The 17,009-nt window shown below is 39.5% G+C and overlaps 1 protein-coding gene across 2 annotated transcripts in view; it reads left to right on the top strand.

Moving 5' to 3' along the window:
• The first annotated feature begins 2,895 nt into the window (after positions 1–2,895).
• Positions 2,896–17,009, top strand: part of SLC2A2 (solute carrier family 2 member 2) — a 31,261-nt gene continuing 17,147 nt past the window's right edge. Inside the window, exons 1-3 of one of the 2 annotated variants that reach the window (XM_044251784.1) lie at positions 2,896–2,980; positions 9,953–10,045; positions 12,878–13,140. In XM_044251784.1, the coding sequence (XP_044107719.1) occupies positions 2,966–2,980; positions 9,953–10,045; positions 12,878–13,140 (371 nt within the window). In that variant the 5' untranslated portion in view covers positions 2,896–2,965. Of the gene's footprint in view, positions 2,981–9,750; positions 9,899–9,952; positions 10,046–12,877; positions 13,141–17,009 lie in introns of both variants that reach the window. The other variant, XM_044251785.1, reaches the window with a different exon arrangement.

The raw sequence follows: 17,009 nt of genomic DNA, 5'->3' as shown, positions 1-17,009 counted from the left end.
TGGCTTGGAGGAGAGAGTACCTAGAGAGGGTGAGGAGAGGCGAGCTACGAGGGCAAATCTCACTCAGAAATCTTAAAATACAGTGGACTTCCTCAGGGACAAGGAGTTTCCAGTACTCCCTTGCGCTCCTACTTGGCCCAGTTTGAACTTACTTGATTTGGTTTCCCCGAAATGCCTTTGCATTACCTGCCCCAACGAGAGAGCACGCTGGGATCCATGGTTTTCTTTCTTCCCTTTTATAAAAGAAATAAGCTTACGTCTGGTGTTACAGAAAAGAAGAAGAATGAAAAAAGAAAGGGCCCTTTTGTATACTTGGAAACTCTCACCATCTAGAGCTATCGCTATCTATTAGGAAGATTAAATTAATCAAGATGTAATAAAAATCTGACCTAACGAGTTTACGGTGTGAAGCCTCAAGAACAACCACGCAGAACCGGTTTCACCCCACCCAGCCCAGATCTCCTGGGGATTCTGGGCATGGAAGCACCTCTCTGAGCGGGCCCCCAGCCCGAGAGCAAAACACAAAAACCTGACTTCATCACAGCCAGGGAAACACGAAGATGCCTCTGAGCAATCGGACCCGCAGCTCCTCCGGGCGCAAGGCCAACTCTCCCGAGAGGCCGAAATGAAATTGCAGTGCTCCCCAGGGCTCGAATCCCCCGACGCAATCACCGCAGCGGACTCCGTCCATCCCCACCCCGAGACAACTTAAGCCCGGCCCTTCCTTCAGGGTGCAGAGATTACTCATTCGCGGGCAGGAGCGGAACCGGGGAGGGCTGGCTAAACCAGAGGAAGCTGGTCTGGGGACTCAAGGGCCTGCGTCCGTCGGGGTCGGCGACGCTCTCCCCGAGAGGAGGCGGACAGCTCCCTGCACGCACGCGCAGCCCCCACCCGGAGCGAGAAGTTAAAGGCTCACCGGATCCCACGCTGCTTTCAAGCCCAATTCTGTCTCTCAAAAGGAAGATTCAAAAAACAAGGTTGGCACAAATCAGAAGGTAACTCATTTTTCACAGCCGCCCAAAGACTCTTTCTTGCAGTGTCCGTGGATGGCAGTCCTCCCAGGGCTGGGATTTTCCGTCACTGGGAAAGGATTGCTAAGAAATCCTCTCCTCATTGCGGACGCTCTTGAAAAGGGGCTCGCGCACCACCCGCCGAAACTGGCGCCGAGAGCCAGGCGCTGGCTGTGCACGAATGCCAGTGTGGGCTAACTGGGCTAACTTTGCTCCCCAAAGCTTAGCTCTACAACGGATGTTGATGAACGAGTTAATCCATGTAAAATGCTGAGAGCTGCACCTGGCAACAAGCAACAATTCAGTAAAGATTAACTATCACTAATAGTGTTCATTAGTGTTTTTCTACTGAGGGAAAAAAAAAAAAACCACAACCCTCTATTGAGTGTTTGTGATTCCGTTTGTCTGTTCTTATACATTATGAACTCCTAAGTGTCTTATTTATGTCATGCATTTCAGAGCCTGGGACTGTGCTGGGCTCAAGTTTGTGGTTTGAGCTGAATTATTTACTCAGCTGGGTTGCTCCACGGAGGAAACAGAAATAAAAGGGCCGTGGGGAAATAAAAGACACATGAAATCAGAGTCTCCTTCACCTCTTCACTTTGTCATAAAAACAAAAACAAAAAACCTCTTCACTTTTTGTCACTGTCTGCTTCTTCGTAAAATCCCTGGTTTGGGGGGCTGTCTGTTACGTATCTCCTCTGCTGGGAACTGGTTCCACCTAAGCCTCAGGGGAACCAGTGATAATAGTCACCAAACACAGTTCGGCTCAACAAATTTTGATACTGTCTGGGCTCCCACAGGGACTGAACATGATAGAGGAGACACAGAAGGGTACAGACTTGGGGTGCCTGGGGTGGCTCAGTAGGTTAAGCCTCTGCCTTTGGCTCAGTTCATGATCCCAGAATCCTGGGATCCACTTCCACATCCCCACATCGGGCTCCCTGCTCAGTGGAAAGTCTGCTAGTCTCTTGCTCTCTGCCCTCCCCCCAGCTCAGGCTCTCTCTCACTTGCTCTCTCTTAAAAAATAAATAAATCTTAAAAAAAAAAAAAAGAAGAAGAACAAGAACAAGAACAAGAAGAACAAGAAGGGCACAGACTTAAGCCAAATGAGCAGATATATTTGAGAACTCTACACTCCAACAAGCACCTCTCAACCTACACTAAACCAATAATAATAATAGCAAAAACAATAACAACCAACATTTTGCTGGGCACTTATTATGCATTAGGCTGACCACTTTCCTATCATATTTAATCCATATAGCAAAATGAACTGTGTTCTGTTATTTTCATTTTATTCAGTGAAAAAAACTAAGGCACAGAAAAGTCACTGGAAGCCAATTGCTTAAGGTAATACCACCAGCAAAATTTCGAGATTCAAACCCAAGTTCATGGCTCTCCAAAGCTCACCCGGGTAAACCACTCAAGCCTACAATGGCCTCTGGCCATGCAGCCCAGCTCTAAAGCATGAACACCACAGTACTGGTTCTCTGCAGACCAGAGTGCAGCGCTTCTCCCACGTCCCTCATCTTTGTCACCCCCACAACATGAAATGCCAACCAGCATCTCATCTTCTACAAAAGGCCACAAAGATTTTCTTTTTTCACCTGTCCCTGGTTACTGCCATACTCAACATGTGTTAAAGTGTGACCGTCTCTGGGTTGTGACTTACACCTGAGGGACCTGCTCCCATTTTCTTTTGCTGGTGCGCAAGCACTGAAGCCACAAGTCACTAAGGCAAAACATTTATTGATTAGATTCTCCTCAACATTCAGCCTCTGCTGAAATTAGATTTGGACTTTAAAGGTAATGGCCAGCCTGCTTCCTTGCCTTGCTCCTCCTCCTCTAATGTATAACTAGTAGAAAGCCGGAGAAAGGCAGGTGCTGGCCAGTTGCATGGGCCACACTCACCCCAGGACTTGGAATTAAGAGGAGGACTCTCAACCGATAAAATGACAGAAGATAAGGTAAAGCAGCATTATGTTCATTTTAAATTGGCCTGAGGAAATGAACAGGGGGATTTGTTCAATGGTGACCATAGGGAGGATTTGGGGGATGTTGGGTATAGTGACCATAGGTTGAAGCTACTTCTCTTGGCCAACTGATAGTTCATTCAGCTGCTAAAATATATATCATATTCAGGATTTTATATATCTATTCAGAATTTTAAGGATATTTACTCTGTTTTCTGAATAGTCTGTGTAAATTTCTCTGAAGAAAAATCTGCATAACCATATTACTGAAGAAATGTGCAAAAAAAGGGTAGATTAACCAGAATCTAACTAATCATGAAAATCGGTCTGAAATTTTTAAAAAATGACAATGAATAAAAAACAAGAGATAGAAGGACTGTTCTAAATAAAAGGAGACTAAGAACTAACAACCAAGTGCAAAAAGTGATCTCAGATCTTGGAAAGAAGAAAACAGTGTAAGAGACTATATGGGGACTGTTGGGAAATTTTTTAGATGGGCTGTTACATTAGATAATATTAGTATAGCTATTACATTCTTGGATGTGATGATGGTATTGCAATTATGTGGGAGAATGTCTTCATTCTTAGTGAGTACATGCTCAAGTATTTAGGAATGAAGTGACACTAATATCTGCAACTGATTTTCAAATTATTCCAACCACACGACATACATACCCACACAGACACAGTGAACGTTAACCAGATGTAAATGTTAACCATTCCTGAACACAGGTTATGAAGTGTTCATTGCCCTACTTTTTCAGCTTCTCTGCAGATATGATACTTTCCAAAATAAAAAACTTAAAAATGAAAAGGTCATAGTGCTGTTGTTCCCTTATAAGTTTTCCCTAACCAAACACGCCCACCACTTCACACAATCACACGAGTAGGTAAATCTGTGGCCCTGTTAGGAGTAGGATATCTGAAGTTCTGACCTGTTGTAACTTACTCTGCCGAGCATTTCATGTGAGTAAGTGACAAGGCTAGCAGCACAGACTTTGTGCTTTGCCAGGTTTGGATTTCGAGTATGCTGGTGCTACTTAACTATTGTGAGACCAAAGTTTATTTAACTGAGCTTGGGTTTTCTATATTGTGACAAAATAAGACCACATGGGGAGATAATAAGAGGATGTAAGATAAGCAATGCAGGGAGTCTAATAGTTCTTTATAGTCTGGGAATATACAAATGAGCTAATATTTGAGAGACACAGCTGACAAACATTTTAATGTTAATAGTTAAGTATTTACATGATGTATTTTAAAAATAACTAGGACTTCAAGATTTCCTATTATAGCCCAGGATAAAGCTAATGTAGTTAGCATTTTAAAGATGATACAAAGACACATATTAAGTTAGTAACTATACAGATAGTATGTAGATTTGATGAAAATCATTAGGGTAGTGTTCAAATAACTAAAGTATATAAGATATTGCAAAAGGGAAGGTAATGTGCTTACCACAGTGTCTGATACACTGTGAATGCTCAAGCTTCATTTTGAACCACCACTAAATTCCCTTTAGAAATTGTTGTAGGACTTTTTTTGAGAACCAAGGACCTGCCTAACAATGGAAGCCAGAAATAATGAGAATTGATGTAAAGCACGATGTTTCAGCTTTGTAAATCTGCCCAGACTTTGAAAGAAGTGGGGTAAGCATGAACTGAGGGTTAAGTGACCCGAGGTCTCACACTGAATATGTCCAATAATGCATATAACTCAGACAAAGGATCTGAATTCAGCTTCTTCAAGTGAAAAATGAAGAAATTAGACTAGAATCCTCTGTTCTCTAAGGTCCCTTTCAGCATGAAAATTCTATGGCTTAAGAGGCCCCTGGAGTCTCCCAAAGTTGGGTGCAAGATCACCTTTAGGTTGGCACTTGGAGCTATGGAGTTTAGAGGAGAGACATCAGCTTCTCCTCCCTACTTAGTTAGTCTGTAGCTCCTGAAAATATGCTTTTTTTTTTTTCATTAGAAATGGGAGTTTTAAGAACCCCGGCTCTGGGTTCGAATGCTAGAATATCTGTTACTTCCTAGCTGTATGGTATTAAGCATATCACTCCATCTTCTATAAGCCCTGGTTTCCTCACCTGCAAAATGGGGATAATTTCTTTTACTTTGTAGTATTGTTGTGAAGATTTTTGGTGAGGTATGAAAAGCTGACAGGTAGTTGGTTGACAAGAGAGATAAATGATATGCTAATGTGATTAAAGATGCAATTGTTTATTAGCCCTTTCATTATAGGAAGACCACACCGTGTATCTTACTATAATCCCATGCAATAACAACCCACTTGCCCAATCTGTGTACTCCCACATTTATCCTGCAGCATATCTTTCATTAGATGTGGAACCTAGTTTCTCTAACTTAAAATTGTTAAGCTCCAAGCAAAGGCAGTCTTGCTAAGAGTCAGGCTTTATATCTTGTAGCCTATGAAGAGGTGAGAGACAAAGCTTGAAGATCTTCAGCCACTTTGTTAGGTTTGTGGCTTTGGACAAGTTCCTTACCCTTTGTGTACTGATTTTTCCATATGTGACGTGATAACAGTAACTACTACTTACAGAGTTGTTGAAAGAACAAGCAAACCATTTAGAACCCAGAGCCTGGACAAAGTAACATCTTACGTTTTCACTGTTTTCATCAGCTCCTATGTACATAACCTTGAGTCAACTTCTTAGACATTAGATTAATGAGGAGAACTGATGGGCTCATTCAGACTTAGCAGTCTTCAGAAATTTCTCCTCTTAGAAACAAAACTTTTCTGTCCAAGCCTAGTACCAAGACACATAGAAGATTGACTATAAATGTTATCTCTTTCACTTCATGACAGAAAAAGAAAAGATGGAAAGCAAAGAGCCAGTTTAAGGTAAGGTTCAGAGAGGGAAATTAAACCTGAAATAAAACAGAAAGAAAGAGAGGGAGAGAGGGAGGAAGGAAGATAGGAAAGAAGGAAGGAAGGAAGGAAGGATGGAAGGAGGAAGGAGAGAGGGAAGAAGGAAAGATACAAAGTTTCAGAGACTTCTATATTGGGATTATCACTTCAGTTCAGAATTCAAGTAGCCTTCTTAAAATTGATAACATTGTTCCTTACCTGACCAACTAGGGTAAAATTTCTATCTTAGAAATTAAAGTGGGGAAACTGCAGTCCCTCCCTGCCCCAGGATGGCAAGACCAAAGCTAACTCTGAAAAAGAATCCAGTAAGACCATAGGACAAGAACTCTAAGATTTCTAAACATTTAAAAACTCTATTTCCTTCATAGTTCCTTTTTTTCATTATTCCTATAATATGAGAAATTGGTCTTAGGGGCAGCCCCAGAATTGCTTCAGTAATGACTTAGAACAAGTTGATTAGAAAGTAATGAGAAAGGAGCTCCAAAGAACTTCAGTCTTTGAAAATTAAATTTCATTTTGATCAAAGTAATGTAGGAGCAGCTAACACTGTTGGGACTTAGTGTGTCCCTGGAGTGTGTATCTGGAGTGGCAGAGGAGGGCCAATGAAGCTTATGGGGGAACCAACTCTGCTATGGCCACCACCTTCACCCCTAACTTCCATTTCCATAGCACCCCTGCTCACCATTGGCATGGTGACTAGTTGGATTGTTAAAATAAGAAGGAAGGAACTATATGATTGTCTGGTGGGGGCAGGAGGAGAGAGCCAGCAGAGAACAGAAGCCAAGGGATGGAGTGGGAAGGGCAGTCACTAAGACACCAAGTGCTTGGACATTCTGCTACAGGAAGAAAAGGAGATGCAGGGATGAAACCGGGTAAATATATCATGACTTGGAAGTGGGAAGGCCATGACGATCTCCTTCAACTGAGCTATGGATGAGCTGTTGAGTAGATTTTTCCTTTTTGTATTTTTGTACAGAAACATCACCAACGTTTTCTGTGGGTAGATGAGGAACAAGGGGTTTGTGTGGTGGGTAGTGGCAAAATGCACTTGAAACTGGTGGGTGTTGGTGATTTGGTTTTAGCATTACACTTGGCAAATTCTATGAATATGTGCTTAGATTTTTTTTTATTTAGAAAGATTATGATCCTAGATTTTTAGATGTGCTTGACTTTTGAATGTCTATTTCTGACCATTGAGAAATGCAAAATAACCAATTAGTTAAGAGCATATCTCCTGGATCTAAATCATTATTGTACAAGTTACTGGCTGTGAGGCCGAAATCTAGTTTAGTTATCTATAAAATAGGGACACTGATGATGCTGCCATGAGAAGTGTCCATTACCTGGTCTTCAGAATGTGTAAATATGTTACTTTAAAAGGCAAAAGGGACTTTACAAATGTCTTTAAGATTATGGACCTTGAGATGGGAAGATTAACCTGGATTACCCAGATAGGCCAAATCTAATACCATAAATTCTTCAAAAAGAAGAACTTTTCCGGCTGTAGTCAGGATGAGCAAGACACAATGTGAGGAACGGACTGGCCCATTTTTGGCTATGAAGATGAAGAAAGGGTACCACTATTCAAGGAATGTGGTGGCCTCTAAAGCTGGGAACGGCCCTCACTTTACAGCCAGCACAAAAACATAGATCCTGGTCCTCCAGCCATGAGAAACAGAATTGTACCATCAACGCAAATTTTCCCCAACAGCCTCCAGAAAGGAACACAGCTGCCAACATCTCAATTTTAGTGTGGTAAGACTTGTATCAGACTTCTCATCTACAAGAACTGTGAGATAACAAACCTGTGTCATATATTATAGCTGCAAGAGAAAACTGATACAGTTAAAAGAGATGATCACATAGAGCAATGAATAGCCAAACAGTAGGCAGAAATATCCAGTATTACGCCTTGAAGTTGTATTTGCATTGCACCTAATATCAGATTGTCTAGACTGTAGTGATGGAGACTAACAGAGAAGTGGGTAGAAGTCTTACCAAGTGCTTCCTGGTCCCCTCACTGCTGCTAATGGTTACTTCCTACAAATAAAATGAAAGGATAAGATTGCCTGTCCTTGGAAACAGCTCAAGGGGAAAAGGGACTTGAGGAGAAACCACCAAGTAAATGGAACACATTTTAGCTTTGGTTGCCTGAGGCCCTAGGTATTAGAAATCTAGTTACACATTAAAGGATAATTCAAAATCTCTGGTTATCCCATACCATGTAGCATATTGTGTGTGTGTGTGTATGTGTGTACGTGCAGGTACATTTTATAGTTAACATACTTTGAATTTATTTGTAATTATTTTATTATGTATATGCATAATGACATGTCTCAATATATAATGTATAATATATGATATATATATATGCTTCTTTCAGGATATATATGGATATATGATATATATGCTTCTTTTAGGATAATATATCATATCTTTGGAGAAAGTTTTAAGTCCTTTCAGGAAGAAAGGTGCTGGGAAGAAAAGCCTACAGTCATGAAATTAATTCTGAATTAGTGGAAAAAGATAGAACAAACCTACAGATTCCCAATTCTCACCACAGAGTTTCCAATCCAGTCATAGGTCTGGGGTGAATCCCAGGAAGCTACACCTGTAACGAGCTCTCTAATGAGGGTCTGGTTTTAGAACCCCTAGATTCCGTAACTTCAAGGGTCTCAGGCTGGTTCTGTAATTTGTTGATGATGTGAAATTTCTGATCTCTAGCTTTATTAGGGAATGAGGGGACTTGGTTAATAACCTACCCTACTCTTCATGCTGGAGTAGGGATTTACAATCATTCCCCTCTACTTAGAGAAAAACTGAAGATCCTATAGGAAAAGTGGTCTGGGTCACATACTCCTAAACATCAGAGTGAGAACTAGAATTCATGGTGGTATGACTCATTCATTTGTTCAATGAAGTTTCTACAATATCCCATGTTATTTATTTAAATTTAAATTATGTAATTATGCAGGAAATCATTTCTTTATAAAATATCTGACAATATAAATAAAAGAAAAAATACCCATTTATCCCCATTCTTTAGTCTCACATTCCTCCTCAATGGTCATCTTTTTGTTATTTTTTCAAGAAAATATTCTGACTTACATGCAACATGCACAAATCAAAGAATACTCAGCTTTAAGGCTTTTTTAAAAAGTAATAAGATTACACAGCTTCCTTTGTCACTTAATAAGTCAGTACAAAATGATTGCATTGCTCTTTTTAGCTGCAACATAACATGTTGTATGTATCACGATGTATTTGAATCTATCTGGGCATTTTCCATTGAATGACATTTTGGTTCTTTCTACAATTTTTGCTATTTCTCTCTCTCTCTCTCTCTCACACACACACACACACAGATACACACACACGCACTGCTGCATCAAATATCCTGATAAGAGATTCCATATGGATGATATGATTTCTATAAGATGGCTAGACATGTAATTATGAGTTGAAGGGAATGAATGTTCCATCCCTTTCTACACTGAGTTTTGTAGCTACATGAAGTTGGAGAGAATATAGCATCCTTCAATCCATAACTCTAAGTTCAACTAGCTGCAAATCTTAAAAATTATCCTCACCAGCATATTGATGTGGTCATGATAAAGCCTGGCTGATGCCTCTTGTATGAGATTTGAGGTGTTTTTGTACCATAGCAATGCCCAGGACACCTAGATCTTTGTTACTGGTATCTTTTTTTAGCTCTCCAAATGATATAAATTGACTGGTTTTATCACAGTGGTTTCCTTTGGTCAGTGGCGATTCTAGTCTTCAGTTCTGATTTTTAATCTTCTATATATATGTGTGTGTAAGGAAAAGGATGTTTGGTTCCTCTCTTAGGAAAAATTGCCCCAAACTTTTCTCAGCTTTACGTAGGGCCTTTGATGAATGCCTCTCACATTCCCGTATGAATGACCCCTGTTGGGAGCATAGGGCACACTGTGAATGAGTACCAAGGAGCAAGAACCAGCCTGTGGAGCCTGCCAGAAGTCCAAGCTGCAGACTGACAGGACGGTAGGTAATGGAAATTGCCTTGTGTTTCCCAGCCCTGTGTTTCATTCCCCACAGATCACCGGGACCCTGGTTTTCACTGTCTTCACTGCTGTACTGGGTTCCTTCCAGTTTGGATATGACATTGGTGTGATCAATGCACCTCAAGAGGCAAGTGAGACGTGTTCAATTCAAATCTCTTTTTTGGCAATTTCTGTCAGTGACTGAGGGATCTGTGTTCCTCATACACAGAGATAAAGTGTACCCACGTGGGAAATATAGGCAAGTCCCAGTATTTGTCAGGCACCATGTGCGTGGTTTCAAAGCTGATAACTTGGCCTTGACTCTTCAATAACTCTCACAAAAAAAGAAAGGGCAATAACCGATTCTTGATCTCTGACTCTGCTGTTGCTGAGCTCACAGAAAACTCCAGCCGGAATACCATGTGCCTACAGATGTTGTTTTGGAAAAACTTAAGAGCTTATTGCAGATGTTATTCAGAGCTCCCAGCCATATATGAGTAAAAACATGAATGAAAAATGCTGGGGAATAGGAGGAGGCAATAAAAGGATATATTTCATTTTATGCGCAAACTTTTACTGGGCACCAGCTCACTGTGCATCGGGTGCTTTAACATATGTTCTCCCTAATCTAACCTCCAAAAACCTTATCCCAATTGTAAGCCAGATGAAAGACTTCAGGAGCCCTAACACTAAAAAAGTTCCTATCCTTCCCCCTAATTCTGTCTCTTCTAGATGGTTCAAAGTAAAATAATATATAACTACTAAGTAATAGTCAAGAAGTCGAACAAAATTTGGATTTCTCCACGGTAACTCTGTGGATGGGTGTTTTTTAAAATATTGCATAATTTCTGTCCTTTGTCCCACTTATTTTGTGCATTCCTACTCTGGTACCCAATGAATAAACAGGAGAAGGATGTTATTTTTCTCAGCTCCCACAGCCTATAAGTGGGGGAACCAAGACTTCATTCCCTTTGCTCTAAGGCCGTCAGGTCATTTAGGGCAGGATAGATGTCTTCTTCCCCTTCCTGTCACCAGCGCCAAGCACAATGATTAGGATAAAGGAGGTGTTCAATACAGTGTTTAGTGAGGAAAGAGAGGGAGAGAGGAGAGAAGCCGTGGGGGTGGGGGAGCGGTGTAAAATGAAGGTAAAAGCATTTGTTGGGTGCCCTCTATGAATATGTCATATTTCATCTGCTTCCCTTACACTGTTAGACTCCAAGGAAAATGTGTATTGACCACAGTCTATCACCTGAAATTGTTGCTCCTTAGGCTCTGGATACCACATATTATCACGAGTGTGGTGTTCTTTCCAAGGTTGAGAGAGTTTGATAACAATGCTGGGGGTCACAGCTTTTTTTTTTTTTTTTTTTTTTTTTGTGGGTGATGACAACATGTGCCAATTTAGCAGCCTTCTTGAAATTTGGTTCAGCTTCACCGTAATTTAGAATCAGCAGAGCCTCTTTTTTGGAAGACCTTTTCACATCCCATTTAAACATCTTCTCCAGGGAAAGAGAAGGAAAATTAGTCAAGCCAGACTTGAAAACAGGTATTCCCCCACGGGCATCGGGCTCGAAGCCCTTTCTAGAGCCCCTCTTTCTGTGTTTAACAAGCCCCTTAAACATCATTCTAGAAGAATAGTTGTTCAGCGTCATTTGTGTTTGCTAGGGGGATGACATGTGGCACTATTTTAGGGTTATTTTAAAATCACACCTTTTTATGATTGTGAAAACTACACATACCTGTTATAGAAAGTATTTGGAACAAATCACCTATACTTATTCTACCGCATAGAACAAACAGCTGGGAACACTCCAGATATTTCTTTATAGCTTTTTTTCTGTACATACTATTCATATAGAGTGGTCTGCTAATGAGGCAAATGTCTTGGTCAGACTTCTTTTATCGTAAGAGGATATCAATTCCCTTTCCTCACTCAGCTGATTTTACCACCTAGGGCTTTGCCCATGACTGGCAGCCTAGAGCAGCTACATTCCAGGTCCTTGTCAGAGGTCCTCTCGTGCCACTGAATAGTGACCAGATCAGCGCACTGAGAGGAAGGACAAGGAAAGAAGCCCAAAAGCTGTGACTTTACTCAATTATACTTGGTAGGACCTTTGCCTCTACTGAAACATGGGATAAACTATGGCTCTGTGAAACTTAGTTTTAAATGTTCATTCTATTACATACCGAAATCTGGGAGGACACAGAGGAAGAAACTCCTTCAGTATCAATCCCTCCGCAGGGGTCACTGAGTTGTTTTTAACTTTGAAATTCATCAATATATGTGATTGATTTCCCCTACTTGTGCTGGCTGCAGGAAGTTTATTGGTAAATTTGTAGGATATTTCTAGCAAGGATATAGCACCTAATGCTTATATTTGGTATACTAACTATTTTTGGCTTCATCTTGTCTTTAGTAATCTTTTTTCTTATAGCCATATGCTTCTATTAGAATACTTACATAAATCAATTTAAACCTTGCTGTGCAGAGGTAACAGTGGTGTGAAAATGTACCTTTTCAATTTGAATAGCTGCCTGCATTTAAAACTTGGAAGAATTTTACATAAAAACCCAGATTTCTGGCTTCTTCTTCTTTTTTTTTTTTTTTAATTAGAGGTCATGCGATACTAGTCTCATATTTGCAGCTTCCTTCTTCAGGTGGGGCAAATGCTCTCCAGTGCTATAATCTTGCCCACTTTCTTTTATATTCTCAATAGTAGAGACAGTAGTTCAGTCCACTAGTTATCAAGGTTCTCCTTCACTTACTTGTTCCTGCCTAGTTCCTGTGGGCTCTGGAATTTGCAACCTCTGTTTTACAGAATATTGTCAACTATAAGTAAATTTGTCCATGATTTTGTGTATAAAACACACATAATCAGGATGACCCCCCCTTTTAAACAGCTAACAAACATTCTAAAGGAAAAAAAAAGGTGTATAGAATATTTGAAATGTTGGAACTATTTTTATTTTATTTCCTCAGGTAATAATATCCCATTATGGATACATTTTGGGTATTCCACTGGATGACCGAAAAGCTACCAACAACTATACTATCAACAGTACAAAGGAAATAACCACAGTCCCATACCTAGGGGATTCAATACCAACACCTTTGGCAGAGGAAGAGACTACAGCCTCTACCAGCCTCATCACCATGCTCTGGTCCTTGTCTGTGTCTAGCTTTGCAGTTGGTGGAATGATTGCATCATTCTTTGGTGGGTGGCTAGGAGATCATCTTGGAAGGTAGGCAAGTTTCATAAATAAGCATAAACATGGGAACTTGAGTATTTGGGGTTTCTAAGACTTTGTTTCATCTTCTGTTTTGTGGAATAGCTTTAGAGTTTTTTGGTTTTTTTTTTTTTTTTTTTTTCGATTCATGACCTTATGAATTAGGTTTTAGCACAAATAATGGAGCAAGCAGTTGCCCTAGTCTGCTTAAATCATGGAGTCATTTACAGCAAAAGTGAGTTTGGTGTGTATTTCTACAGAAATGATTGGATTCTCTAAATTTGTTAGTTTCAAAACATAGTGGGGTGCCTGGATGGCTGTCAGTTGGGTGTCTGACTCTTGATTTTGGCTCGGTCGTGATCTCAGGGTCCTGAGACCCAGCACACCTCCCCACCCCATCAGACTTTGCGTTCAATGAGGGGTCTGCTGAAGATACTTTCCCTCTCCTTATGCCCCTCCCCCGCTTGTGCTCCCTCTCTCTCTTTTTCAAATAAATAGATCTTTAAAAAACTAAAAAAAAAAAAACATATTAAGAAACCACTATACAAATGGTTAACTCAGGAACTCAATGGCAGAGCCAAGAGTGAAATTTTTTTTTTTTTAAAGATTTTATTTATTTATTTGACAGACAGAAATCACAAGTAGGCAGAGAAGCAGGCAGAGAGAGAGGAGGAAGCAGGCTCCCTGCTGAGCAGAGAGCCCGATGCGGGACTCGATCCCAGGACCCTGAGATCATGACCTGAGCCGAAGGCAGCGGCTTTAACCCACTGAGCCACCCAGGCGCCCCAAGAGTGAAATTTTTAACCAAGGAATCTATTGTTTGTTTCACCAGATCACTCCATTTCTCAGACATCATTTTTCATTTTCAAATTAGAATTTGGCATTTGGATCAGCTAAGTCCTAAGGTCAAATCAATATCCCCAACTCCAAATTGCCCAATATACTTGGCATGGGCTTTTAGCTGCTGCTACTGGTTTTTCAAAGCCCCAGTCAGAGATGAAGCAAGTAGTGTGTCCACTTCTTTGCTCTAATTTTTATCAAATTAATTTTTTAAAATGTCAATAAAAAAAAGTCTCTGGAACTACTTTACACTTAAATTTCATTCACTTAGTAATGTGACATACTAAATTGGGATTCTACCCCCTCACACAGAGAGAGGAAATAAAATGAGAAACTCACATGTTTGTTTTTTAGATTTATTTTCTGTTTTGATGCCACCTTTTGTTTATTAATTATCCCTTCCTCTGATTATAAAAATAAATATGGAAATATGGAAAATTTAGAAAATGCAAAAACCTCTAAAGATGTAAATTATGTAAGTATTTTAGTAATTCTGGATTACAATCTAATTTTTAAAATTCCTACTTTATTTTTTTTTCAAAAGACAAGATTTCACTTTTATTTTTTTTGTTATGTTACATTAGTCACCATCAGTACATCATTCGTTTTTGATATAGTGTTCCATGATTCATCATTTGTGTGTAACACCTCTAAATTATAATTTTATCTTTCTCATTAAAATTCTGATAATTTCCTCCTCTTGCACTAGAGATTTTATATAATAAAACTATAAGAAGTTTTCTTCAACAATAAGTAGCATTGGAGCACCTGACTGGCTCAGTCAGTTAAGCGTATGCCTTTGACTCAGGTCATGACCCAAGATCAGGATCCAGCCAAGCCCATATCAGGCTCCCTACTCAGGCAGGGAGTCTGCTTCTTCCTCTGCCCTTCACATAGCTCTCATGCTCTCTCTTACTCTCTCTCTCTCAAATAAATAAAATCTTTTAAAAAATGAGTAGTATAATATAATAACCCAAGTTTTACTCTTGTTCTTATTATTCCTCTACCATAAAAGATAATAGTTTCTCACATTTTTATCAATTTGCTGGTACTTAGCTAAACCTAAAAATCAGAATCTGCAAGTTACATTGTCCATAAACCAACTTGAATTGTTAAAAAAATTTTAAATCATTTTAATTTGAACCAAATTGGTTTACATAGTAATTGGAAAATTTTCTAGACTAATTATTTCTAAAATAAATAAAATTAAGCAAAGTTAAAATTTAAAATATGAATCAATCAATTCTTTTAGCAGCTACTAATGTTTTATATCTCTTCCCACCCCTGAAGAAAAAATTTAAGGGGTGCCTGGCTGGCTCATTAAGGAGTGCCTGTCTGCGACTCTTGATCTCAGGATCATGAGTTCAAGTCCCAAGGTGGGCATGAGGATAGATAGATAGATGGATAGATAGACAGATGGAAGGAAGGAATGAAGGGGCCCTTGTTCTCATCTTATTTAGAAATGAGATTTTTGACAGGTCCAGTGATGTACTGAAGTATTTAATTCAGGTCCTCATGATGGAAACAGGATGCATACCCTCTCAAGTATTGGAATTTAGCATTAACAATGGTTATACCCCAAAACAATGTCAAATTATCCCTTATCAAATGACTTATGGTAAACTAAAAGTGAGGCTTCTTCCAAGTCTCAGTAGAAAAATGATTCTCCATGAATAACAAGCACAAAATTAATCATTTTAACATCAAAATTAAGACAAAAGAGTTCAGTCTCTCCTATAAGATTATTTTTCTAGGAAGATTCACTAAGAAATGACATGATTTTTTCTTACTGACCAGGTCACTGCTCTATCAATTAAAAAGAAGTAAATAAAAACTTATTTTTTCATTACTCCTTTAAAAAAAAGTATTTCCTTATAATAGTGTAGTAGGCGATAAATGTCGGTGGCCATTGTTTTATAGATTTGGCTTCTCAGGGTCAATTTTTCCAGAAGCTGTGCACTTAAAATTTAGTTACTATGATATGGTGGAGGAGATAATGGTCTGTGCAATTCACTGTACTGTAAGCAAAGGAAGGTAGATATAGTCTGTTTTTGCTTTATATAAAAATGGAACTCACTAAAATCAAGGATTAATCTTTGGTTTCACACAGATCAAGCCCCGGCTCTGACACTTAATAGTTGTGTGAAAATGAGCAAGTTACTTAGGTTCTCTAAGATGTTTTCCCAACCATCTACAATGTAGGGAAAAAAATAGTACCTAACTCATGGGATTATTGTGAGAGTTTACATGAGAGCACAGAGAGAGGATTTATCACAATGCCTGGTACATAGTAAGCAGGCACTGAATGTAGCCTTACTTTAATGCTGATGGTGATACTGATGCTGATGCTGATGATGAAGACATTATGATGACAGTGTTAAACCCTGTGCTAACAGGAGTATTCAGAGAAAAATTTGAATCAATACACTTAGAATGTATTTCTTTTTCCCTGATTTAGTGATTTCATGTATTTTTGGATTATTTATTCTTGTCCATTTCTCATGTCTGAGCAGAAGTTAAAATCCTTTAGTTTACAAAGTGCTTCAGCATCCATTAGCTGGTAAGGAAGAGGGACTTTAGAGCAACCTGGCATCAAATATACTTTCAGGCTATCTCTTTTAAGAGTTTTTCTCCCTAACAGAATATATTCCCTAACAGAATATATACTACTAGCAAGCTAGTAACAATTTCTTAAAGTTATTGAATTTGTTTGCTCTCTGTCCTTGAGTAGAGAAAAGGCACTTCACAGAGAAATAGCCCTGTCTTTTTCTGCTCTGCAGCTCTGAAACTGGCCAGCTCTAAAACACTGTTTCTTTGAGTAGTTGACATTCTCCATATGTTGGTTTTCTAGTACTGCTCTAATGAGTTACCATAAACAATGGCTGAAACAACAGGTATTGCCTAAGAGTTTTGGAGGTCAGAAGCTCAAATTCAGTTTCATTTGGCTGAAGCCAAGGTGTCAGCAGGGCTGGCTCCTGCTGCAGCTTCTGAGAAGAACCCATTTCCAGTTTCCTTTTTTCTGGCCTTTTTCCAGCTTCCAGTGG

Source organism: Neovison vison, chromosome 6, assembly GCF_020171115.1.
Source record: "Neovison vison isolate M4711 chromosome 6, ASM_NN_V1, whole genome shotgun sequence".
NCBI lineage: Eukaryota > Metazoa > Chordata > Mammalia > Carnivora > Mustelidae > Neogale > Neogale vison.
This window is presented reverse-complemented; position numbering and strand designations above follow the sequence as displayed.